Source organism: Meles meles, chromosome 8, assembly GCF_922984935.1.
Source record: "Meles meles chromosome 8, mMelMel3.1 paternal haplotype, whole genome shotgun sequence".
NCBI classification, from domain to species: Eukaryota; Metazoa; Chordata; class Mammalia; order Carnivora; family Mustelidae; genus Meles; species Meles meles.
This window is the reverse complement of record NC_060073.1, coordinates 101,652,009-101,679,367: the sequence shown is the minus strand read 5'-3', so window position 1 is coordinate 101,679,367 and position 27,359 is coordinate 101,652,009. Positions and strand designations below refer to the sequence as shown.

General features: G+C 44.3%; 1 protein-coding gene across 2 annotated transcripts; it reads left to right on the top strand.

Annotated features, from left to right (window-relative positions):
• Positions 1-483: 483 nt before the first annotated feature.
• Positions 484-27,359, top strand: CRTAM (cytotoxic and regulatory T cell molecule). 2 transcript variants are annotated; one of them, XM_046014363.1, is made up of 10 exons: positions 484-624; positions 7,908-8,054; positions 10,516-10,689; positions 12,786-12,929; positions 13,870-14,031; positions 17,394-17,474; positions 20,014-20,097; positions 21,863-22,009; positions 23,586-23,672; positions 25,400-27,359. In XM_046014363.1, exons 1-10 carry the CDS (start codon positions 579-581, stop codon positions 25,528-25,530), a joined length of 1,203 nt encoding a protein of 400 aa, XP_045870319.1. In that variant the 5' UTR covers positions 484-578; the 3' UTR covers positions 25,531-27,359. The 2 variants fall into 2 exon arrangements, with proteins under 2 accessions (XP_045870319.1, XP_045870320.1); XM_046014364.1 differs by having other exon boundaries at positions 485-624; positions 10,537-10,689; positions 25,400-27,358.

Below are 27,359 nucleotides of genomic sequence, written 5' to 3'. Positions count from 1 at the left end.
ATCAGAAAAGTGACAACAAGGGGCGCCTGGGTGGCTCAGTGGGTTAAAGCCTCTGCCTTCAGCTCGGGTCATGATCCCAGGGTCCTGGGATCGAGCCCCGCATCAGGCTCTCTGCTTGGCTGGGAGCCTGCTTCCTCCTCTCTCTCTCTCTGCCTGCCTCTCTGCCTACTTGTGGTCTCTATCTGTCAAATAAATAAATCTTAAAAAAAAAAAAAAAGTGACAACAAGGTCACATCACCACGCGGGGAAATTTTAATCTCTCTCCACCCCTCCTCCCGCGAAGTCTCACAGCCTAGCTGATGTACCAGTACTACCCACGTGTGGCAGAATGACCTGTGCCACCAACACATCACTCACACCTCTCCACAATCGCGATGACACATGCTGTCCCCTCAATGTTCCACCCGGAGGTAGTTTGGGGGCAGCGAGCCAAGAGGGGGCTTCCAGAACCAGCGGAGGCGTTGAGACACATGAGGTCACAGAGCTGCTGCCTTTCCCCCTTCAAAAGAAACCACTCTGCTCCCTTTATTTCAGAATCTAGAGGAAGTTGACAAAGTGTGACAACAGCTCGGCACAACATGTGGTGGAGACTTTGCAGCTTGCTGGCCTCGTTCCCCTTACAAGGTAAGGACTTTGGGCTCGTTTCTTATGAGACTCAGCTGACCTGGTATTGTACCAAATCTACCTGTCAGTCAGTTGCATTTACAGAGGACCCAGGAGGGAGGAGAACCCAGGTGTGTATGTGATTACTTTCCAAGCTACACCCCAATCACACAAGGAGGGATGTGCCTGCTTTATTTCATCTCTCGTTCAATGGTGCAATTAGTATATACTAGTATGTATAGAAAGGGTCCCTGTAACCTGTGTCTCTTTGGCATCTATGTTATGGCAGAATGTCACAAGCTTATTAGGCTCTGTCTCTTAAGTGTATGCAAGGTGGATGAGCATCACAGTGGGATTTTTTTTTTTTTAAGATTTTATTTATTTGACAGACAGAGATCACAAGTAGGCAGAGAGGCAGGCAGAGAGAGAGGAAGGGAAGCAGGCTCCCTGCTGAGCAGAGAGCCCAATGTGGGACTCGATCCCAGGACCCTGAGATCATGACCTGAGCCCAAGACAGAGGCTTTAACCCACTGAGCCACCCAGGAGCCCCCACAGTGGGATTTTAAAAGCTTCCTTGCTGTATAAGCCTTAGCCAGGTAATTCAAGGTCTCTAAAAACTCAATGTCCGCATCTTAACATGGAGAGATGATTAATTACGTTCGATGACCAAACTCTCTGGATTTTTAAAGGGATCAAATTTCAAAATGGGAAAGCACTTTGAGGAGGGTGAAGTGCTCTACAACTTTTCATTAGCTCGGAGATAATAATGAGCCCCATGGAAAATGCCTGCTTAGTTTTGAGTCGGTCATACTTTACATTGGATTAGCAATTTCAAATCTGACTTTTGATGCTTCCTGAATTTGAAGGTAGTATGATGAAATATAGAGATGCTGTTACCTTTTTAGCACAGGTCAAATTATTCCTACTCAAGAGGGGGGTCAGGGTGTAGGAGTCTCTAAATCTCTGATTGCAACTTGTACCGAATTCTTACAAAAGAAGCTATGCCAAAATGTATTGCTTGCTGCCTGTGTGTGTTTCCAAATATTGAACTGAATTATATTTGCCATAGAACTGCAGCTGAATGATCCTGTTTTAAAAAACTAGATTTCCTATTTTATGTAGTATTTCAATTTCCTATTTTATACACTCAGATTAAGTGTTTTCTTCTTTCATTCCTATACTCTGAAGCACTTCCTATGAATTCAATATTTGGTAATACATAATATTAGTTTCTTCAATAAGTGGCTTAAAGTACAGCTCATACATTCAGGAAAAGTACATTTAGAGAACCAAAATTAGAATGTTCTCAATTCTTCCAAAGTTTGAAGCCCTTAACTGACTTTCACTTTTTGAGGATTCAAGTTGTTGCCTCCTAAAAATATCTCACAAAACGAATGTTTTAAAGAAAAACAATAATCATGTCTTAAGGCAAAACCTAAAACAACTCTTTTAAAATATAAATTATTCAAATACTATTTATAAAGGGAGGAGAAAAATATATTTATTGTACCATGTAAGGGGTAGGCATTTTATATTAATTACATTTCATCCTAGCACAGATACTGAGGTATTAATATCCCTACCCCAATTTACATGAGAAAATGGAGTTTAAAAGAAGTTAGATAACCCACCCACATTTTCACAGCTAGTAAATCAGCCTGCACAGCATATAAATAAGAATTATCTCATGAAGCATTTACTCTGTGTTTGTGTGTGTGTGTGTGTGTGTGTGTGTGTGTGTCTTTCTACAAGGTTGGGATAGAAAGTGTTTCTTAATGTAGATCAAAAGTTTGAAAGCCACTTTATACAATTTGGAAGATATGCTATTGAAAATCCCAAACCGTAAACTCACCCAGAAGGCATCTAGGCTCAATGGCACTGAGCACACATTGTCCCCTCTGACCTAACCTTGCTCGGCCTGTCAGAGTCCCAAAGAGGAGGGAGCTGACCATATTGCTTTCTTGTTAGCAACAAGGCAGCGAATCAATTTTGGCAACACTGTCCGTTGTAGCTGTTTTTGGCTATGAATCATGGGAAGCTCACTGGACCTTCTTCTACCATGCAACTTCTAAGGCTGCCAAGAACTATGGACAAAAAAATTCCGTAATCTCTTTTCAAGGTCACTATCCACATCAATAGCCTCCAGGATGGGTAAAATACAATAAGAATGAACAATTTTTCAACAAATTTTCAAAATTAATCCCATTCAGCTATATTGTGGATGATGAAAACCCACCAGTTTGAACCTTCTATTCTGGTCTTTGGGGCAGGGTAGGATGCAGGAAACAAAGAACAGTTGCAAATTTAAGGTTCTGTTGATAATCCTTTTGCCCATGTTTGTTGTTTTTAACCATGAAAAAGTCCCATGTTTGTTGACATTCTGAGATGCCTTCTTGAAAGCCATCCTGGAAGTAATTTTGACAAAGCCAGATTCATCTTCACGCTTCTAATTTTCTCTGTTGGGTCTAGCTAAATAATAATAATAATAATAATAATAATAATAATAATAATAATAAAAACAATCCTTTTTTATAATGATCTAAATGGAAGCATTTGTCTACTACCTCATAATAGTCATGTAAATAGGGCTCTGCTTTGAGACAATCATCCTATGTCTCTGATTTCAACTTAGCTCAAGTCTTTCTTATGCAACATAACAATAACAGAGCTGAATTGGAATCCTGTTACACTGTTTATTACTGGATATATAATGTCCACATTTTAGCCATTAATTCAGCTAATACTTTAAAATCTTTTTTTTTATTAAGATTTTATTTGAGAGAGAGAGAGAGAGCTTGAAAAAAGAACACAAGACAAGTGGGGAGAAGGGAGAAGGGGAAGCTTACTACCTGCTGAGCAGGGAGCCCGATGTGGGGCTCAATCCGAGGACCCTGAGATCATGATCGGAGTCGAAGGCAGACACCCAACTGACTGAGACACCGAGGCGCCCAATACTTAAATCTTATTTTGAAAAAAATTAAATAAAAATAAAACTTACTTTGTGTGAAGTCCTGGGACTGTAAAATGAATGAATGCCAAGCAACTTCTCTATGAGAAGTTTGCAATCTCCACAGAGAGATACTTGTAACCAAATGTAAAGCACTGGACTAAGTGCTATAATAGAAGTCCCTTCAGGGAGTGGGAGGAGAGGGCAGGTCATTGTGGGGAAGAAGAAGGCTAAAGACTGGGCAGGCAGTGGTATAATTCGAGTTGAGTCTTAGAGAAGATAGGAAAGCTATCCTGGCGGTGGTGCCTGGGTGGCTCAGTCAGTTGAGTATCAACTCTTGATTTCAGCTCAGGTCATGATCTCGGGGTCGGGAGATGGAGCGCTGTATCAAGCCCAGCATCAGGCCCCACTTTGGGCTCCTCAGTGGGCATGGAGCCTGCTTAAGATTCTGTCTCTCTCTCCTTCTCCCTCTGCCCCTCCCCCTCTTTAAAAAAAAAAAAAAAGGGTATCCAGGTCAATAGAACAGCATGGACAAAGGCCAAGTGTCTTCTTGAGCCTGGACCTGGCCATGGCTGGTAACCACATTAGATACAAGCAAACAGTGGAACGGAGTGGGTGGTCTCTCTGTGCCAGGTGTGAGTGGAGCCTAGGGGGACACTAGAGATGATGTGTTCTGATGGGATCTGACAAGTTTGGGGTCCCTGTGGGAGAGACTCACTCTGTTCTGGAGTTTTTTAATTTATCGGATGCAATCATTGGGATACTAAGGTAAGGGGGGAAAAAAGGAACATTTTGCTCTTTCTTCAGTCTACCATGACAACCTCTAGTAGAGGAGAGATCAGACACCGCAACTCTGAAAATCTTGGGGGAAAACGAAGAAATCGTAAGAACTGCCCAGGTTTCATCCATGCATGCCTTGGCAGGTGGTTGGGGCTGTTTCTTGCCCTTTTGCTTGAGGGCCGATCACACGTGCTTTGGGGTGAAGCCACTGCCATGAGGTTGGGGGTGGAGATCACGAAGGTCACAGGCTCTACGTCCATCTGTAAACCGGTCACAATCCATAACTGCAGAGTCAACCAGCAGCCTCAGAACACATGGCCTCGCATGGATGGATGAAACTAGTCAGAAGTCCCGTAACCCACTCAGTAAACAAGATCCACCAGCAGTAAGGGGGGACCTCCCAGGAGAAACTCCACGGCTATTCCCTGCCCTGCTTTGCACGCTTGGCCTCTGTAGAGCCGCGGAGGGCCAACAGATAGACTGGAGCTCTGAAGCCCAGCCAGCGAGCCTAGGAAGTAGGCACACCGCACTCAGGAGCTACACGGGAAAGTCGAGGGGTGCATAGGGATATGTTTTTAGAGCCTGCAGGGGAGGAAGTGGTGAGCAAAGAAGGTAACTCACACCCCTCCCTCTGACAAAGAAGGTGAAAGTTGGACTCCAAACTTAGATGAAAAAAATATATATATATAAAAGAGGAGTTCCGGTTTAGTTTGCAACAGCAATGAGAGAATCCTGGAGAACTTCCCCCTTGGAAGACGTACCGTCAAAGCGCAGGTACAGGGAACTTCTCCCAACGTTTAGCAGAGCTCGACACACCGAACCGTATCTGGGAGCGCTCACAGCTGAAGCAGCCTGTCTGTGGCTTCTCTCCGGGGCTCTTCTTCCTTTCTACAATGATTTCCTGTCTCTAAATCAAACACCAGGTCTACATGCTAACTGAAAGAGAAATCAACCTGTAAAGCTAAAGGCAAGGCTTGGAGCAGAGTAAAGGATACGGCAATCATTCTACACCTCGAACACAGCCCTTTCCACGCGAAACCCAGGCTTTTGTAGTTGTGCTGAGTAGCCTGGGACTCAGTTCCCAAGAACAGAAGCAAGCACTGATCTTAGGAGATACGATTCTTTTTTTTTTTCTTTTTAATTTATTTGACAGATCACAAGTAGGCAGAGAGGCAGGCAGAGAGAGAGGAAGGGAGGCAGGTTCCCCGCTGAGCAGACAGCCCGATGCGGGGCTCGATCCCAGGACCCTGGGATCATGACCCGAGCCGAAGGCAGAGGCTTTAACCCACTGAGCCACCCAGGCGCCCCGGGTGACACAATTCTTTAGCTTCTGCTAAAAAGCCGCCCAATATGTCATTACAATTTTTAAACACTGTAAGAATCAAATAACAATTTAATTCAAAAGCACACATCCCAGGAAAAATGCATCTTTAAAACGGAAGACATTTATTCATAAACAGTCTGCAGATAAATCTCGACACTCCCCTTTCCCCAGACGCGGGCTCTTCCTGTCTAGACAATGGCTTTGCCAAAGGTAAGGACATGGACAAAACGTTTTAGTGTCAACTTCTGGCCTGAGGGATGAAATTAGGGCATGTTGCTTTGACAGTGGTCTTTATTCTGTCGTGGATTCAACATAGTAACTTCCCTCCTGTCTCTCAGTATTCTTATTAACAACAGGAGACCAAAGATGCCTGTCCACTGCCTGCTTTATGCTGCCATCATGAGAGCTGGCATTAAACCGTTACTTTTCAAGCTCACACTGTGATACTTTCTATAAGAAATGAATTTTAGAGAAGTAGAAAATAGTCCCTGCCCTCTAGAAACTTCGATCTGTGGGAAGCAGGATAACGCACAAGAACAAGAAAGGAAAAAGCAAGAATCAAGATGGGAATGATTATGGAAGAAATGGAAGGTAGATAGTTCTAGATTCAATTTCTTGGCTCAGAAGCTCCTTAACCTTAAAAGAAATTCCATGGTCACTTCGAAGCATCTCTACTAATATTATCTTTACTACTCATTATGGGTTGATTTTATAGATGAAAGTATTTCCAAATGACCCGACCCAAGCAGAATTCTGGGCTTATGCTTCAATGCTCTTATGAAAACACAGTATCTTTTTATGGACTCTTCATTGTTCATTAGTATTGGCTGATGATGTGGGTATTTTTCCATTAGAACTCCAGCAAACTTTCTTCCCGTGAAAGTCAGTAAGAATACAGTACAACAATTCTGGGTTATTATTGCCAGAGGCTAGATTGAAATTAATGACCTAGAAATGGAACAAACTAAAAAGTCCAAAGCACTTTTCCTAATACTTGAAATTTATCACAAGGAAATAAACTCCTTGTTTCTCTCTCTCTCTCTTTCTCTTTTTTTAAGGTTTAAGATGATGCAGTGGAACACATTACATTTGCTATTCATAATTTATAACCCCACAGCATTCTTCTGTTTATAGAAGTGCTTTGTACTTTCATTGATAAGAATTGTCTAGTCCTCGGGGTGGGGGGGGTGTTAAACTTAAGACTTGAAGAAAGAGCAGATGGCAATAAATGTGCCAAATCAGCAATAAAGCCCATTTATTTTATTTTTTATCCATTTCCTTTTTGGGAGATTGTGTTTGCAGCTGCTAACAACCCACTGTTTATCATTCTCTGGGGGTTGTGACTGGGGGAAATTAGATGCTCATGTTTGCCTGGAGAAAGTGTTGCTGTGGACAACCGAACTGGAAGAGATCTTAGAACATCCTTTCTCTGGTGTAGAAGCTCTTTTGCAGGTAGGGCTTACCTACTCCCCGTGAAAACCACTTGGAATCCCAGACACCTAATTTGTACTTAAAGCCACAAGTCACTTGTTTCAAGGTTGAGGCCAGAAACAAGTGTTTCTGGGATCTCCTCATTTAGACAATCTGACCTAGTTACATGACCATGGACTCTGAAACCCTCAGACACGGGTACAGACCCCAACCTGTGTGACCTTCAGACTCTACTCCCTCATCTAAAGAACCAGCAACATCATTCTTTCTTTATAGGGTTAGTGCAAAAGTTAAATTAAATACAGGTGAATGTGGCCTGGCAGAGTTCCCGGCATAGGAGGGAGCAAGTGCCTAATAGATACTGTTCAGCATTTTCCTTCTTTCCTATCAAAATGCCACCCCTTCATGCAGACCTCCTTCAGGAGGCATCTCACTGCCCCTAGGTACAGTGCTTGCCCCTTTGAATTGGTTTATGTTTTGTTTCTCTAAGAAGTGTGTTATGAGGGGCACTTGGGTGGCTCAGTCGGTTAAGCATCTGACCCTTGATTTTGGCTCAGGTCATGATCTCTGGGTTGAGAGATCGAGCCCCATGTTGGGGTCCAATGCTTAAGGTTCTCTCTCCCTCTCCCTCTGCTTTTGCCCCTCTCCCCCTGAGTCTGTCTGTCTCTCTCTCTCTCAAAAAAAAAAAAAAAAAGTACATAATAAGTGAATAAATGACTAAATGAATGAATGAGGTTGTGTTGAGAATAAGTCCTTGCCTCAGCTCAGGCGTGTGTCTTGGCCTAGGCCAGCCTGACTGTCCCCAGTTTTCTTCCTCTGCAGAAGCCTTTCTGACGAACCACACAGAAACAGTCACTGTGGAGGAAGGCCAGACGCTCGTTCTGAAGTGTGTTGTTTCTCATGGGAAGACCACGTCCCTGCAGTGGCTGGCCCCCTCAGGGTTCACCATTTTTTTAAATGAGCATCCTGGTAAGTGAAAGACAAAAAAAAAAATCGCCACCAGACCTCAACTTTGGGATTTTCCAGACAGACGAGTTGGTGGGATAGAAACCAGCATGAGTCACCCACACGGTGGGCTTGGCCCCCCTACTATTACGTGGGGCTCACACCCAGAGACCTAGTACTTTACACACGGCTGCTTTTTCTGACAGGAAGTCTGAAAGGGAAACCCCACCAGAATGGTTGTTAAAGGGGGCTCAAGTTACAAAGCACATTTCCATGCCCACACCTCACCCCCATGTCACTCTTCGTCTCAGCAGCCATGAAACTGCCAACAGTACCAATGACAGGCCGCAGACAGACTTGAGGCCTTTTGTCCTCCTGCAGCTCACGTCGTCACCCCACGTCTGCAGCCAGCTGCCTCATTTTCCATCTGAGTGATTCAAAGTCCCATCACAAAGCTCCCTTCCAGATACCTCCTTTTCTCCTGTTGGTCTCAACGCAAAAACAAGATCACTGAACAACTGAGGAACAGACAGGGTGCACTACCTTGGAAGGGAGGGCAGCCATTCCTGTTTTCACAGACGCACGTTGAGTCCCAGATGCCTGAGGTGGAAAGTGAATCCCCCACCCCCCCCAGAACCCTGGGATCATGACCTGAGCTGAAGGCAGAGGCTTAACCTACACTGAGCCACCCAGGTGCCCCAAGGAAAGGGATTCTTAAAAGTCTATTAAGTTCCTCTCTTTGGGCAGGATTTTGCTAACCCCTCCTTTTCATAATGAGACCATTGTATACCTCCATTTAATATTCTGAATGGCCAAATACTTGGAAAGTCTCCAGAACAGCAAATTTCATCCTGTCGTGTAAAAGCAGAGCCTCTAAAAAACTTGATATGCTACAAAACAGTTTTTTAAAGATTTATTTTAAAGAGAGAGAGAGAGGGTGCACAAGAGGGAGAGACAGAGAGGGGGGGAGGAAATCTCAAGCAGACTCTGCACTGAGCGAGGAGCCCAGCACGGGGCTCGATCCCAGGACCCTGAGATCACAACCTGAGCAGAAAGCAAGAGTCAGAAGCTCAACCAACTGAGCCACCCAGGCGCCCCATGCTATGAAGCATTATTAAATATCTTTACATTCGATGTCAACTTACCATACATTTCAAGCTAAATTATCTATGAATGGTAGAATCCAGTAAAGTAAGTAGATGTTAATTGTTGAAAGTTCCGAGAGAAACATTTTGAGTAGAGATCATTCTTGTTAAATAATGTTTTCTCTTGGTTTGGTTTGGGTTTTAGTAACCTGGGAGAAGACGGGCACTCTCAAATTCCTGTAGCAGAGAACCTTGGTTGAACTCGGTGATGCTCAAGCAAGGGTCATTCTTGCCTTCCAGGGGACATATGGCAATGTCTGGAGAGAGTTTGTGTTGTTATAACTGGGGAAAGGCGGGGCCGGGGGGGCGGTCCTAGCATCTAATGAGTAGAGAGGATTGCTGCTAAACATAGTGTACAAGATAGCCCCCACGATGAAGAATTAAGGACTCAAAAGTCAATAGTGGTGAGCTTGAGAATGCCTGAAATCTAGCTCAGATAATGCCAGTATCCCAGGACACACAACCATTCTTTCAGATGAGAAACAACCTTCCTTGGTCAGCCATTCAAAGTTTAACTATGTCAGGCTTGTTCATGTTACAAATCCAAAGAGAGAGAGAGAGAGGGGCAAAGACACTTATTTCAGGAGCCTCTGATTTGCTAAGGGACCTACGACCTAAGATAGAAATCCCAGGTCAACACAGAATCAAAAAAACAAAACAACAACAACAACAAACCCAAACACTTGTCATAATCTTTAGGAAACTTTAAATAATAATAAATTTCTAAAAAATTACAAAAAAAAGGAGCACCTGGCTGGCTCAGTCGGTAGAGCATGCAACTCTTGATCTCAGGGTTATGAGTTCAAGTTCCACATCGTGTGTGGAGATTAACTTAAAACCAAAATCTTTAAAAATAAAAAGCACCCAAATGGAGAAATGGCGAGTCATGCGTTAATTTTCTGTTCTTTACATCCATCGTGACAGGACGACCTCAAATCAATCAGATTTCAAGGAGGTGACTCTAATGGGGTGAATCTAACTTTTCATACTGTACAAAAAAATGAAATTAATCTGAGGTGAATCTAATTTTTCATAATGTACAAAAAAATGAAAAAATTAATCATCCCACAACCCGAACCCTTGACCAGCATAGTGTTAATTTCCTACATGCACAAATAAAGCAAACGGTTTATTTCACAGATCCCAGTATCAAAATATTTCATTTCCTAAACGAATGTCGAGCTTTTGAGAGGCATCCAACTGGGAACACTAGAATTTGGAAGGCAGCTCAATCAGAGATGTGACATTTGTTCCGCCAAAGTGTGAAATTCAAAAGCCATTCCTGTGAATAATCAACCCACTGAGAGACTGTATTCATCTGATCGCTTTCTTCCTAACAGCTCTTTTTCCCTCTTGCCCAGCTTTAAAAAATCCCAAATACCAGCTTCTTCATCACTCCACCAATCAGCTTTCCATCGGCGTGCTTAATGTCACTCTGCAAGATGAAGGCGTGTACGAGTGTTTACATTACAGCAACTCCGTGAGAACAAAGGAAGTAAGAGTGATCGTGTTAGGTAAGTGCCTGACGGCCGGCAACCCCGCACACGAGCGACAGACTTAGGACAGGACAGATCGCTCTTAAACTTCATATTCTAGTTAGAAATATCGTCTAGAGCAAAGCATTTTCTTGGGCACCTCTACCATCTTTTGTCGAAAGGAAAACAGAAAGGAGCATTTTGACTCGCGAGCCCCAGATGAAAATGTGATGCTGTGAAATTTGTCTTTGGCATCAATGCAGTTTCTTGTCCAAGGAACTAAGAGAAAGGAGAATTAATAGTTGATAAGCTGCTACCATGCGCCAGGCACTGTGCTAAGCTCCAGGGGGTCAAAGAGGAATCGGGCATAGCCCCTGCCCACAAGGCCTTGGCACACGGGTCAAGGCAGGCAGAGAAGCCTGTAAATAAAGTAGAAGCTAACAACGGCATAAGCTAAGACTGAGTGAATTCAGACGTAACTGCACTGGACAGCTGGCTCACATCCTCTGCCAAAACCAGGTCGTCTCATCTAGTGGGGAATGGGGTTAGGGGGTGGTGGACAGGAACGTTGGCCTCCTGATTGCCCAGGACTCGCTCAGTTCTCTGGATAGCCCGCTGTGTTCAGTCTAAGCCCTACTGTCTTTACTTTTCTGCTTTTTGTGACGGAACAGATCAATTATAAACATCACTTTTTATGGATCTCTAATTCAGATCAATTATACACATCACTTTATGTTGATCTCTAAGTGACATAATTCCACATATCACAAGTGAATGTCTTGGGCTTCTTCTGTTGAACTAATGTAGCATGGTGCCTGCCAGAAAGCGAAGGCACGGTAGCGAAGTGTCTGGGAAGGCTCCCGAGGCAGGTTGAGACCCAATGGGCCACAGCCCGTTACTGGCCAACGCCCACAGCACTCTGGCTCACACTGCCTGTGTGTCCTTCTGGGCTCTTCTCCCAGTCCCCGCATACCTCTGTCACCACACTTACCACAAGTGTGAAGGTGCCCGGGAAAGAGGAAGAAGGTAGCCTACCCAAAAAGTACACTTTGACCCTGGAACCGCACAGGTTTGAATTGTGTCGGTCCCCTTATATGCAAATTTTTAAAAATAAATACAGTCCAGTACTATAAAGGTATTTTCTCTTCCTTATGATTTTCCTGATATTTTCTTTTCTCTAGATGACTTTCTTGGAAGAACAGAGTGTAGAATACATAAAACATAGAAAACAGGTGTTCATCAACTGTTCGTGTTATCCCTAAGGCTTCCCATCAACAGTAGGCTCTGAGTTGAGTTTGGGGGGAGTCACAGTTATGCATGGATTTTCAACTGTTTGGTGGTCAGGAGACGTGTCAGCGCCCCTGACCCCCACATTGTTCAAGGGCCAGCTCTATTTCCAAGACAGGAGTAGGAAAAAAAGGACAAGAAACACATCTTTGATATTAGGAGGGGATAGAACTCACTCACTTTGAGGTGAGTCATACGCTCATGCCAGTCTAGAACTGAACCGACCAACTCATAAACCAATTCCTTCGTGACACAGACAAGGAAACTGACCCACCAAGATATGGAGGGACACACAAGGGTTCTTACAATAACTGGTAACCGGCGGAACTAGACTAGTGTTCTCCCAAACACAGTCGAATAGCAAATGTAAAAATTACTGTTGTAGGGGCGCCTGGGTGGCTCAGTGGGTTAAGCCGCTGCCTTCGGCTCAGGTCATGATCTCAGGGTCCTGGGATCGAGTCCCACATCGGGCTCTCTGCTCGGCAGGGAGCCTGCTTCCCTCTCTCTCTCTCTCTGCCTGCCTCTCTGCCTACCTGTGATCTCTCTCTCGCTGTCAAATAAATAAATAAATAAAATCTTAAAAAAAAAAAAATTACTGTTGTAACACTGGAAGTTTCCAGGGACTAATCACACACTGGGTAACAAGCAATATGGACTAGAGCAGAGGTAGGTTTACAAGTACATAAAAGCCCTTTAACTGTATTCTGGGAAAGATCAAGTAAAAAAAAAAAAAAATGCCCATTATTTTGACCATACACTACCATGATCCCTATAGACTGTTAGACTCTGTGCTTTACTGGGATACGCAGACCAGCTCAGTGAGCACAGAAAAATTAATTCTCTTCCAGCAACACCTTCCATACCAACCCTGGAAGCTTCAGTTATCAGAACGCAAGATGGGAAAGAACACGTTACCCTTAAATGCTCCACCGTGAGAAGTAAGCCCCCTCCGCAGATAACCTGGATTATAGGCAATGACATAGAGCTCAATGGTAAGTAAGGACAATGTTCTCTTTCCTCCTTTGTTTTCCTTCCTACGTCAGTTTCCAAGGAATTTTTAAATCCTCTGGCACCCTCTGGTGGTATGAACGGCGGCAAAATAGCTTTCAACAATTCGTCGGATTTTTCCGGACAAATTATCTTTATAACCTATCGATACCGTGCCTTCACCTTGAAAACCTATCACAAATAATAGGATTAGATGTTCATACTTAAAAAAAAGTAGACACCTAAAATGGGATATTATGGTTTCTTAAAATTCAACAAAATTTCGTATATAGGTATGATATAGTTATTATCTTGGCATGAAATTTTAGCAGACAGAAGTTTGAAAATACATTTGACATACGGCTTGTATATTGGAATAGGTAAGATCCTCCTGAAAAAGTGCATTACGATGTCATGCCCTCAACAAAAATATTATGGTACCAAACAATCAAAACGTTGATTAGATGAAAGCAGGATTCAGTTGACGGAAGCAGGATAAATAATGGTCACGTTTGGGAACTGTTTAGAGTTTCTTTACATTGTCATGTATGTTACATTGGACTTGACACACTCAGAGAGAGATCCTGTCCACTGCCAATTCTACATCATTACAAGACCTCTCCTTTCATTTGCCTGATCCTTTCACCCTGAGTAACGTCTTGGGTCTTTGTGTTTGACAACATCAGCCTGTCCCTGTGTCATCACTAGCAGCTTTGGATTTTATTTTCCAGTAGTGAAGGTTAATAGAAACGTAACCACTATCATTCACCTGCTTCCCTCTGGGACTGAGGCCAAGCATGCGCAAGCAGCTGACCAAATCTAGAATGACTTAGAAGTCTAACAGGTTTGCCAAGATGTCAAGGCCATTGGTCCCTGAGAGAACCAAACCCACGCAATGGTATTAAATAGCCACAACCTCACACACCCCTCTCATTTGCTCCATAGGTGAGACCCACCATGAATTTGAAAGCGATAGGAAGAAATGTAACAGCAGCAGCATCCTCAGAGTCCACAGATACAGCAGAAACTCAACAGTGGACTGCGTCATCCGACACAAAGGCCTACAAGGAGGAAAACTGGTAGCACCTTTCCGATTTGAAGACTTGGGTAAGAAGAACGAATGATTGTCTTTAATCATTTAATTTACCTTAATTTACTATCAAATGGAATTAAATGGAATGGGAAGAGTCCTTCAGAGCGAGATCACTGTCCACAAAGCTCTCCTTAACAGCAAATTCCTTTAATGATGGAAATTTCTGGAGCGCCTGGGTGGCTCAGTGGATTAGGCCGCTGTCTTCGGCTCGGGTTATGATCTCAGGGTCCTGGGATCGAGCCCCACATCGGGCTCTCTGCTCCACAGGGAGCCTGCTTCCTCCTCTCTCTCTGCCTGCCTCTCTGCCTACTTGTGATCTCTCTCTGTCAAATAAATAAATAAAAATCTTAAAAAAAAAATGATGGAAATTTCTCCAGCTGAGCATCCTAGAGCACCTATTCCAACATCCGGGACCCCAGCTGTGCGGAAAGCCTCGCAGGGCACCATATGCAAATGACGTCATGCTTGCATTTTGATAATGACAGCCGGCCTGACTGGGCCTTGCATAGTTTTATTGGAGTCACATTTTCAGGGAGGTCATCTGAGGCATACTTTATCTTTGTAGTCAACCCAAAAGGAGATAACAGCCACTGAAATAAATCTAAAGTCCGCATTATTTTATGTTAATATAAAACACTCACACAGTCAAATTAAGACATGATTCCTCTTTAGATTTATTTTGTTGTAACTGTTCTGCAGGTTTTAGTTTAACCGTGTTAATATTCCGGGCAGAACAAATATTCATAAAACATCAAATAGTTCATGTAAAGAGGCGTTGCCTACATTTTCAGAATGTGTTCTCTGATTCCTTCATGAAAAACAAAAAATAATTTCAAAGAAAACCTTTTTTTTGAGAGAGAGAGGGGGGATGGGGAGAGAGTGTGAGGGGGCGGTGGAGAGGTAGAGAGGCTCTCAAACAGGCTTTAAGCCCAGCACGGAGCCTGAGGCCGGACTCGATCCCATGACCCTCAGATCATGACTGGAGTTGAAATCAAGAGTCGGACGCTTAGCCAGCTGAGCCCACCCAGGCGCTTCTAGCAAACTTCCTGAGCCAAGAAGTATCTAATAAGTACCATGAATCACACATCTGTAATGAATAAGACTCTGACCTTCGTTATTTCATAAGGTACTTCTCAACGTACAAAGAATTCCTCAAGTGCAAGGATTCACTCACACTAGCAAAGGAGGGAGCGGCTGGGTGAGGGTACGTTTGTTGAGAAAGGCCAGACACTGGTTAAGGAGCATGCCGTCATGGGAAAAGCACCCTGCAGCCCGGTGGGGGTTGCTGCTGTGGCTAACGGCTCCCTCCCGCACCACGTGCTTTCCACCAGTCACTTTCTCATCAAACCAAAAGTAGCAAGTCTTGAGGAAGCTGCCTCCACAAACTGGGGCCCCACAGCCTGGGCTTGCTACCCTAATCTGACGCACAGTCCCGCCTCTCCATGACTCGTCCCCCTCCAGTCCAGCCTCTGCTGTCAGTGGAGCATAGCACATGGGGGGGAGGGGGTGCTTCTGAAAGATACTCAGATTTTTTTTTTTTAAGATTTATTTATTTATTTGGAAGAGAGAAAGAGAGCCAGCACAGGGTGGGAGGGGCAAAGGGAGAGAGAATCTCAAACAGATTCCCCACTGAGCATTCCAATGCAGGGCTCGATCTCATGACCCTGAAATCATAACCCAAGCTGAAACCAAGAGTTGGACGCTCAACCGACTGAGCCACCCGGGAGCCCCTGACATTCAGATTCTTCAACAAAAGAATCAGTGATATTGAAAAAAGTATGTATTTTTACTTTTCAGCTACAATTCAGGCCATCTACAAAAATTACTCCAGAGGGGAAATCAGTTTCTTCTCCATTATGGCCATACTTCCAAAGGACTCAAAATCATACTCATAAAATGCTTCTAATAATAATAGGATAACAATAGGATAATAATAATTATTATTATAGGATAAGACTTGACTTTTATTTCTGATCTAACTGTGGATTACTTAGCACCCATGGCCCGATCTCCATTGAGTCTTCAGAGAGCAGCTCCAACACCAGCTCTTGGTGGCTTCCATATGTTCATGGTTTTTCACCCTTTGGCAAGCAACTATGTTGACAAACAGATACTACAAACGTTTTGTTCATCCAGTGAGCTTAAAAAGTCTGGTTAGCTGAGGGTGCTTTAAAACACATTTCCAAGTAAGGATTCTGGCCCATTTCGTTCCCACACTCTGCGTGGTAGGACCTGGGAAAATGAAGATCGGGTCGGGCAAGCACCGTATGCAGGACGTGAGCAGTGTCTTCCTTGGAAAAACCCACACTCCGATGCTTTGTGGAAGTGTGATGCTTAGAGGAGAACAGAGCAGGAACAGATCAGACCCACTTCCAAATGATTTACTTCATTGTTTAGTATTCCAAATGAGGAATCTTGATTTCCTATTACTTAACTGGAGGTGGGATTAAAAACAAAAAACAAAAAGCAAAAAACACTTGAGCAACAGTTCTCAAACTTAGAGATTTGGGGACCCCTCTGCACTCCTGCAAATAGCTGAGGACCCCAAAGAATTTTTACTTATGCGAATTGTATCTGCCAATCTTTACATATTAGAAATTAAAACTGAAAAAAAGTTTAAATACTTATTTATAAAATAATCTACTACATATAAACAGAAATGGCATATTGTGTGGAAAAATAACTTATTTTCACAACACCAAAATGTTAGAAAAATGGCACTGTTTTGCATTCTGAAATCTCTTTGGTATCGAGTTTAATAGAAAACAATTACGTTTGGGACGCCTGGTGGCTCAGTGGGTTAAGCATCTGCCTTCAGCTCAGGTCATGATCTCAGGGTCCTGGGATCGAGCCCCACATCAGGCTCTCTGCTTCTGTTTCTCCCTCTCTCTCTCCACCTGCCTCTCTGCCTACTTGTGATTTCTGTCAAATAAATAAATAAGATCTTTAAAAAAAAAAAAAACCTCACTTGGCAGCAAGCAAGTTAACAACATCAGAATTCAACCCAGTCTGTGACTGACTCCAAAGCCACCTAATGAATAAATAAGGAGGGAGCTAGGGGACCGGGCAGACAGACAGAAGGACTAACAGGTAGATGGAGACAGAGAAAGCAAACCGCCTTCGCATACTCCTGAGAAACACAGCTCTGTGGACCCAGCATGCCGTACTTCTCAGCCAGGCAGCCTAGCAGATGGGTTAGCAGCAGGACAGAGATTCTAAAACCAGAGCAAGAGCTGCAGGGCGCTTAGTGCTGAGGTCTCCGCAGATCCTCCCGGGCAGGTAGCAGCCGTGTCCATTCCCCAACCTATTGTCCCAAGCACCATGTGGGTGAGACTGCTCTCCGTAGTTGCAGATTTCTGTTTTTCCCCTTTCCTAGTTACTGATCACGAGACAGCTTCGGATGCCCCGGAGAAAAGCTCCCCGTCCTCGCAAGACCCTCAGCAGCCCACTAGTACTGGTAAGTGTCAACCGCTACGATTAAAAAAAAAAATCATGCCTCCTTGGAAAGAGCCATTTTTCCAATTCTCAATTCTAAGATTTTTTTTTTAATTTTAACTTTTTTATTTTGTAAGAGAGGGAGAGAAAGGGGTGAAGGGGGAAGGGCAGAAGGAGAGGTAGTTGGGTCTCAAGCAAGCTCCATGCCCTCCGTGGAGCCTGACGCAGAGCTCCATCCCAGGACCCTGAGATGGTGACCTGAGCCGAAATCGAGAGGTGGACGCTTAACTGACTGAGCCACTCAGGCACTCCTGATTTTAACTTAAGATTTTTTGGGTGGGGGCGCCTGGGTGGCTCAGTGGGTTAAAGCCTCTGCCTTCGGCTCGGGTCATGGTCTCAGGGTCCTGGGATCGAGCCCCGCGTCGAGCTCTCTGCTCAAGCGGGGAGCCTGCTTCCTCCTCTCTCTCTCTGCCTGCCTCTGCCTACTTGTGAGCTCTGTCTGTCAAATAGATAAATAAAAAAGTCTTTAAAAAAAAAGATTTTTTTTTTTTTTTTGACGGAGAGAGAGATATCACAAGTAGGCAGAGAGGCAGACGGGGCGGGGGGGGAAGCAGGATCCCTGCTGAGCAGAGAGCCCAATGTGGGGCTTGATCCCAGGACCCTAGGATCATGACCTGAGCCAAAGGCAGAGGCTTTAACCCACTGAGCCACCCAGATGCCCTGATTTTAACTTTTAAAAAGACAATGCAGGACGCCCTGCACTGGCTCTGGTTTAGTGGTTTTCTGGAGGGGCAGAGAACACCAGCAGAGTTCCCTTAGTGGGATGGGCTTTGGGGTAACTAATGCCTTGTAAGTTCAGTGCCGGTTTGCTTGATACACACACACACACACGCACGCACACACACACCTGTGACATTTGAATTTCCTCTACAGTAAAGGGCAAGGTTGAATTCATTTATGGAGAGACTCGTTTCTTTGTTTTCTCATCCAGAGCACAGCACACACAAAATAAAGACTTGGTTTCAGCAAAGGGCAAAGAAGCAGGATCTGGAGATGTGGGACTTTGGGCCGCAGCCTAACAAGCTCGCCTTTGAAAGCACCTCAGTTGCTCGGTTGCTAAGAACTCGACAGGTTTTTGATGACAGGAGTGAGCTCTCAAGGCAGAATTTACGAAGCCTGGATTATAATACCAGTTTTTTAGACAGTGAACCCACTGGATGGTTAGCTCTGGGCAATGACCATATATTTATCTTTGTATCTTACTTGGCGTAGTATCTGGAACTAGCAAGTACTCAGAAAATGCCGTATAAATGAATAAATACACATATGAATACCTTCATTCGTTATGGGGTTTCGAGCAAGAGAGCCTCATCCAAAAAGGGCATAAACTCCTATATGTCCTCTTTTTGTTTCAAACAGTGTGTCTGTCTGCAGGAATTTCCTTGAGTGGAATAAGCACTTTCCTATCATTATTATGTTCATAGTTCTGAGTCTCCGATTGCATTTTTAAAACATATTTTATCTGGAATAATATTTAAAAGTAAATGCTCGGGGCTTTTAAACACCGACACAAACAATATGTGCCAGCCGGTGTTCTGAAGGGCAATGGAGATTGAAAATGATCTGAAGCGGACCCACCATCTCTCTTGCTTTAATAATTCAATATTTGTAAACGTGTTTAGAATCTACTTGTCTTCAAATTGGCTGACAGTGCCGCTAAACAACCCAATTTTCTGCTCTGCTTTTTCATATAGAACATAAGATTTAATATGGTTTCTAAATTTCCTTTCGGCTTTCAATTTCTACGATTTTATTACTGTTAATCACACCCATTTCCGGCCGAACGGGTGCTTTCATTCCCCGCGGGATCCACACAGTGGCGCTGTGCAATGGGCTAAAAGGCAGGGGGGCGGCGGGCGGGAACGGGGAGGATGAGCAACAAAACCAGAAAACGCCATCGCCTAGCAAAAGCATCACAGTACATGCCCCTTCTAAGGGCGAGAGGCAAGCAGAGGTTTGAGGGACAAGAGAGCCTATTTTTCAATATAGAAATCATTGTTTCCCAGGCTGTTATGTTTTCTTTCCACAAGGCTTGGGGTGCCAATCTTCAGCATCCCGGTGTTGATCTTGTGCTAATCTGAAGCCCTTCTCACTAAGAGGCCCGATTCAGGAAACAAGTGTAAAACAGTGGTTCACGTTTTGCATTCTGAATTTCGGTGTTGGCTCCATCACTCACTAGCTCCGTGACCTCAGACAACGTACTTAGCTTCTCTAAGCCTCTGTTCAGAGCTGTGGTGAGGAACCCTCGGGATGCTGTGTTTGGGGCTGAGCCTAGAGCTGGCGTGCAGTTAACATCCAGGCGAAATGAGCCGTTTGCAACTATTTCTGGAAGACGTCAGTGGTTCAAAAATGGTCTTCTTATTGTTTTTGTTTGGTTTTGGTTTTTTAAGAAGGACAACTTAATTTGGTTTCCAAAGCTGCTTCGGGATGGCTGTGTAAATATACACACTATTCATATACAGTCACATGAATATTTCATGTCTTAATTTCTTTCGACTTAGTTGCAGTAATGCAAGATTCCAGTACAACAGAGAGTGACAAGGAAGAGAAAGAAAAACCGGCTGAAGACCCTGCCTTGGCCACTGGTAAGCATCCCCCACAGCATTTAGAATAAACACTTGACATTTTAACCTCTTCATCAGTAAATCCAATGGCCTTTTTCAGTGCCCATTTTCTTGACCTTTCTATCAATCCCTTGTTCCTTGATGTAGTTGCCTCCCTGGCTTCCTTGACATACTCTGCCTGGGTCTGTGACTTTTTGCTAACCACTCCTTCTACGTATCCATCAGAGAACTTCCCTTCCTCCTCTGGCTTCTTTTATGTGGATACACTTCTGACTTGACTTCTCTAGCCTTGATTCTTCCCTTAATTCTCAAAGAGTTTACCCATTCCCAAGGTTGTCCCTGTTGCCACCAGGCAGGAAAGCTCCATACTTGTACTTCCAGAACACTCTCCTGAGAAGTAATCCCTGTTTCATTCCATCTTCTACATCCCATCCCTGTTGCTGGATTTTCTGCCATCTCCTCGAACTTCACATCACTAAAAACCAAACAGCACCTTTTCCCACAAAATCACCTCGTCCAAATGAATGCAGAGGCCCCAAACCTTGGCGTCATCCTCCATTCCTGTGGATGTGTGTACACACAAACACATAGAAAATCAGTCCATCTCCAAGGACTTTTGAGTCTCCTTTTCCAGAATCTTGTGGGGCATCACTGCCACCCTTGGTCCAGACCCTCATCAGCTCCTGTACAAAGTCCTAGGACTTCAGTTTCTCCTCTTGTGGTCCATTTTTAGGACTATGTTCAAAACACCCCATTGCATTCTTCACACCTCTGTTCAGAAAACATCTGTGGCTCCCCTCGTCTACCACACAGAGCAGAAGCCTCAACGCCTCCACCAAACGGCCTCCTTCCCCTGCCTCTGCAGTCTTGTCTCTAAGGGCCCAACAAGAACACACATTTTTCTCTGACGATATTATCCCATTTTGACTGCCCTGCCCTCGATGAACTGCCTGAACTGCCCCTAAAGAAAGAAAGGGGTTCATCTTGCCTCTCCTTACTCTTCTTTCAAGGCCAAGATCTTCCCTGAGAACTGTCCTGACTAACTCAGGGACCACTCCTGCCTCTGAATCCCTGGGCACATGATGCCATTGACACACGGGGATCTAGAATATGGCAGATTTCTGACATCTGTTGATTCGTGTATTTGTTCCACAGAGAGAGAACTACCCCAGCAGCACAGGAACCAGCCTTATGGAGGCCCAAACACGATGTTCGACACTAGCTAGTGCTCCTTAACTACTTGTTGGCTGAGAGGGGGTCAGGACATCTGGGCAAAATGAGAGCCCGTGGAATCAGAAAGTGAGGTTTAGAAAGAACTTCAAGACCTCACCTAATTTATGTCCAAAGCCCTTCATGTAGGACCACATTTAACCTACATTCACAGAATTCATTTGCATCGTTTTCCACACTCCTTAATAACCTCTCCTCTGCTTAACTGCACCTTGCTAAGAAATCATTCCTTATAGCTCATTTAAGTCCCCTGACTATAATCTAAGTCAATATTCTTGCATGTTTTCTCTAGAAACGAAACATCACGGCTTTGAAATCTATGTAACTTACGAGCATTTTTCAAATCATCTCACAGAATTGCTTTGTTCGTGCGCCTATTGCCTTGTTTTCAGAGAATAAGTAATACGAATCTCTTTCCCTTCAGGGTAAAGCTCTCTGTCTTTCTACCCAAGACGCTTATCAGCTGACACTGCGTTTTGATAGAATCATGCAAATCCCTCAGTGACGAAAACCAACCAACCTTGAACTGTCTAAATTCCTTTTGTTTCCCGTATAGAAGCCAGTCTTCAGTACGTGGGGGTGGTACGGAGGAAAAACGGCATCCTGCTGCTCACCCTCGTGTCCTTCCTCATCTTCATACTCTTCATCATCGTCCAGCTCTTCATAATGAAGCTCCGGAAAGCGCACGTGGTGTGGAAGAGAGGTGAGAGGCAGAGGACCAATTGAGGCGCTCGGGGGGAGCGCTGCCACACGGGGCAAGGACAGAGGACATCCTGGCGACTAGAGCTTTTCTGTCAGATGCCGCACAGCCTGTTTGATCAGTGCTGTCACTCAAATAAGCAGTGGCTGATTTTGCAGTAAATACAGGATGTGAATCTCCAGGGGCTCTAATCAAAGAGTATATAACCCAGAGATTTTAGAGTCGCTCCCGGAATTGACATTAAGTTATAAAAGCTTCTAGTCACCAAAGGATCCCGAGTAGAAAACGCATTCACTCATTCAGAAAGCATTCACTGAGCCCCCGTGGCATACCAGGCGCTGTCCCAGGCATGTCTGTCAACAGGAGAGACCAGGTCCCCCCCCCCCCCACCACCACCACAAGGAGTCCACATTCTAGGGACGGCCAATCGAAGGGGTAATACAGACTGTGTTGGTTCTGTTCTTACTTTGCAAGGATGTATTCAGCCTCCGTCTACCATACTATGTGAGTAATGTTTCCCAAGCTTTCCGATTAAAAAGTTATCATCAGACACTATATATATGTGTGTAATTTATCTAGCATGGAAGGTACCCTATTAGAATGCATAGATTCAACACATATCGGGGCTGGAAGGGACCTTAGAAGTTATCCAAAATAATTGTCTACCCAATGCATTCCATCTGTGTGGACCAGGATTAAATCCCCTCCTTAATTCTGAGTGATTATGCAGACCTATGCTGGCCCGTGCAGTGGCCGCAATGAGGCTCTTGAGCCCTTGAAATGTGGCCAGTCGCTTTTGAGGGGGGCTGAAAGGATAAAATACACACCCAACTTCGAAAGCTCAATACACACACACACACACACACACACACACAAATACAGTGCGTCTAATAATAATGTATTGGATCTACTAGGTAAATGAAATATATTAAATTAATTTCACCTGCTTCTTTTTGCCCTTGGAGCATGACCACTAGAAAACTTAGAATTACACATGCGGTTCGCATTCTAGTTGTCAACATTGTTGCCTTAGCCACAGACGGCTCCAATACCTCCGGTAGCAGAGAACTCAGTGTGTCCCAAGGCAAAATACTGCCCCTTTGAATGGCTCTCGCCCTGTTAAAAATACGGTTTCTCCTAGTTTGATGTCATTCTCCCCCTATATTCAACTGGACTAAATTTCATCATAAATAGCCCAAGAAACAGTGTCCGGCTTTTCAGCTGTACCTACACAATAGGCAAATGCTACGGTATTGTTTCAAAATCTCCCATTAATGCTTTGGCCCCATAAGCTCTTTAAGGGCCACTGGAATGTTTCCATCCCAAAGAACAATACTTGATTCTCATCTGTGGTCATCTGATTTCTGGAACTCTTACACAGCCTAGCGCAGTGCCTGTAGGAATCAGAGCACAAAACAAAAACAATTCTCAGAACGAATGAGGACATGAGGTATGGGAGGGGGAGTGGTGAGTCCACTGCTGTGTAGACAGAGAGATCATGTTACTCAAACATACATTTGTACATATAGGGGATGTCTGCGGCACCCGAAATTAATAATCTTGTTTTCTTTTCTTGCAGAAAACGAAATCTCAGAACACACTCTAGAAAGTTACAAATCAAGGTCAAATAATGAAGAAACATCATCCCAAGAGAAAAAGTGCCAAGGTAAGTCAACAACATGACCTCAGATTTGAAAAATGAGGCTCATTAATTTGTTACCTTTAAGGAGGAGGGCAAAAATCAAAGTCTGATTTTAGCACTAGAAAGTCCATCAACCTAAATCATCTTGCAGAACATAAGAACATCTTCCAAAAATAAGAAGTAGCGACCCTTAAGTTCCTACGGCTGCAGACATGCCCCTGTGAGAAGCTACCCCCGAGTTCCCGCTGTCACACAAAGGCACATCTTGGGCGTATATGTCCCTCTTGTGTTCTGGGTATCTTTCCTACATCTTAACCATCCAGCATTTTCCACACCCCATACCATCTGGTCATTTCTGATGTATCGTTTTAGCTACCACAGTCCTCCTCAGGTGGTGAGTAGCAGGGTTTATCTATGTTATGTCCCCCGATTCTGACACAGGGCCTGAAGCAAAGGGAGGGTTTGATACATTTACGTTGACTAAATGAACACAAGGCTTAACTGAGTCAAACAGACATGTTTTGGGTCTTTTAAATGACTCCATGGTAGTTTCTCAAGCGAAATATGTAAAGAAAGTGAAGGGAAGGGTTTCTAAAGGAGACCGTGTGTGCACGCGTGTATGTGTGCATTCTTGTCAAAGACCCAGTAGAGCGCAGCTGGTACTACAGGAAAGCAAGAACCTTCTACCTTTCTTTCAGCCATTTTGGTTCCTCCATTGCAAATTAGCTTACACCACCCGCTGAGAGTTGTAAGCTATGCAGAACTTGGCTGCAAGTTTCTACTGGTTTCACTGAGGTTTTTATAGGAAGCTGGCCCATCGCAATACCTCTGCCCTTTTTTTTTGTTTTGACCTAGTAAGGTGTGAAATGGAAAGAATCACTGTACTAGCTGGGACGGAACAAGAGGGCAGATCGTGAGAACTGCGGGTAGGAGGGGAAAGTGGGAAGTGTGTGCAAGGCGCAGAGAGTCTGTTGCATCGCACAAGTTTCTAGAACATCAGTGTTCTTGTCCTCAAATGGCGAGTAGGAGAATTTTGTCAGTATGATGTGTTCGTTGGTTTCTTATGCCAGTTTTCTTAAGCAAGGGGAACCAAAACAGTGAGTGTAGAAGAACGATACCTTTTAGGAGGAAGAGAAAAGCCTTCGGCTCAGCAGATGAAAAGGCAGAAATCCTTTGCATCTCAACTTTAAGAAAGTTGAAAAGGGCTACCCTTGCTCAAGCCTCCCTTCCCAGGAAGGTCCATCCCCAGGGACTGGCCACGGACTGTGGGAAGTGGTACTTCCTCCTGGGCTGGGCCCCACCCTGCACTTCCAGCCTCCTTCCCTGAGCTCCCTCTAGCCCAGCATCTCAACTTCCCTGTTTTTGCTCACTAAAAAGGCATCCTCTGGAGCTGTCTCCTGCCTCTGTATATAGCATTACCTGGGCTTTGAGTAGTCTGCCCCAACCCTATGTTTCCCATAAGTCCTGCTACTTCTAGTATAAAATTTGCTAAACACAATGTAAGATTTTTTCCCCTTACAGCAGAAATGTCTATACGGTTTATTTCAGGTTTATTAGTATATTTACGTAAGACTTAAAAAATCAGCCTATAACAATGCATTCAGGCCATTTATGATATGCATGAATTTCAGATTTGATTTTTTTAAGCCATTAGCCTGCGAACCTAAAAATACCACGTGCCAAGCGTCTCAAAAAATGGGTGCAGTATTGTTCAAAAGAAATGGTCATCTTTGACACGCTTTTTCTTTCAGGTTTCCACTCTAAGAGCTACGTGAGCTACATCACACAGTTGTACTCAGAAGCAAAAGCAAAGAGGAAGGAAAACGCACAAAATTCAAAATTGAAAGAAGAGCCCACTCATATACCAGAGACCATTGTGTAGTGCTCCCTGCAATAGAAAATATGATTTTGGGGGGTGACCGCATCATCACAGTGGAGCAGCCTATGGGAAGGTGCATAATTACTGTCACATGAAAAATAGACTTTGAGTGCGATGCAAGACAGTGTCCTCCTATAGAGATCTGCTCTGGGTTCAGAGCCATGAAATGAGGACTGGACCATGGACACGAAAGCTTCGTAGTTTAAAAAAGAGAAAAAGAAAAGAAAAAAGAGAAGAAAAGAAAAGAGAAGAACCATTACGCGTGACACTACTTCAGAGCAGGAAGGTTCTCCAAAGCCTTGGAGATCAGGGAACATCCTACCCTGAAGGGAGGAGGAGGCCCAGTTGAGAATCACACGTTGAATTTTAGTCTATTTCAGTTTGGAACAGCTCCTCAGTCTTTCCTGCACTTTCATGACATTGGGGTAGCCTTGAAGATTGCAGCCAAGTGATTTCATAAACTGTCCCACAGTTGGCCTTTGTCTGATCGTTTCTTCGTGATTAGATTCAGGTTACAAAACTCTGACGGGACTGTCACAGAACTGATGTTTTGGTAACCCCATTGGGCTTTATTTACCCCTTTATTGATGTTCACTTTGATCCCTTGATTAAGGGGCTGTCTGCCAGTCTTCCCCACTGCGAAGTTCCTCCTTCCTCCTTTGTAAGCTGGTATTTTGTGCAGAGATGCTTTAAAAATATGCAGATCTCCTGTTCCTCATCAAACTTCCAAGTTACTCGTTTATTTATATCTGTATGGACTCACAGTTTCCTGTTATTCGATGAGTTACAATCTGTTACTATCTCAGCTCACTCATTGGGTTATAATCTGTTACTAATCTCTCGCTAATGGGGTGATCAAATGGCAGAAACAGGCTTTTGTGTCCTTCTTATCCTTAACCTTTGAGCACTTTCTTCCTTTCTGGTACAAAATATTCCAGGCTCCTCTTCAACTCTTCCTATCCCAGCCCTGTAATGAGCCATTTCTCCAAGGATTCCTGGTTCCTTTTAGTGGAAAATGACATTTAGAAGCCAAAACCCAGGGTCTATGTGTGCACATTACTTTTGGGGTATCACTGGCCTCAAGTCATCTCAGTAGACAGAGCTAGGAATATATCACAAAGTGTGCATATAGTTGACCCTTGAACAACATGGGTTTGAACTGCCAAGTCCACTTACACACAGTTTTTGTTTTTAAGAATTGACAGCAAAAGCCACAGGGTATTTCTTTACAACAGCCCGCCCCAGTCTCTAAATTCTGCCCTGAGAGTACCCCCAGATGATCCACAGAGGCCCTCATCAGCCCCCCGAAACCCTGGATCCCTTTCCTCCAAGTCCTCCATGAGCTGGGTTCCCTGCTGGTGCTAGGGTGGCCACAGGCCTGGGGCCCCTCCCAGGTAGGGCATGAACCCCTCCCCATGCAGCAACCTGACGCTGTTGCCATCAGGAGGCTGGTGGGCTCGGATGTGGTCACAGCTGCCTATCCGCACGAGCAATGCTGCCCCTCCAGGCAGAGGAGGACAGCCGTCCTGTACTCGCAGGTTTTTGTCACCGCCCACGGCCCACTGGGCCACCAGGCTGCGAAACACCACCACCCAGGGGCCAGGTCATCACTGCCACCACCTCGTCCTGGCCCAGCCTCCCTGCAGGTGGATCGTTTTTTCAATAAATGTATGTACAGTACTGTAAATGTATTTTCTCTTCCTTGTGATTCTCTTAATAACATTGGCTCTTCCCTAGCTTTATTGTAAGGGGACGGTATACACCACCTAGAACACGCATATACATAATACGTGTTGATTGATGGATTGCGTTATCAGTAAGGCTTCCGGGCC

Coding starts and splice junctions, on each gene's coding strand:
- CRTAM (XM_046014363.1), top strand. CDS start 579: ATGTGGTGGAGACTTTGCAGCTTGCTGGCCTCGTTCCCCTTACAAG. Junction 8,055..10,515: donor TTTTTTAAATGAGCATCCTG/GTAAGTGAAAGA, acceptor TCTTCCTAACAG/CTCTTTTTCCCTCTTGCCCA. Junction 10,690..12,785: donor AGTAAGAGTGATCGTGTTAG/GTAAGTGCCTGA, acceptor ATTCTCTTCCAG/CAACACCTTCCATACCAACC.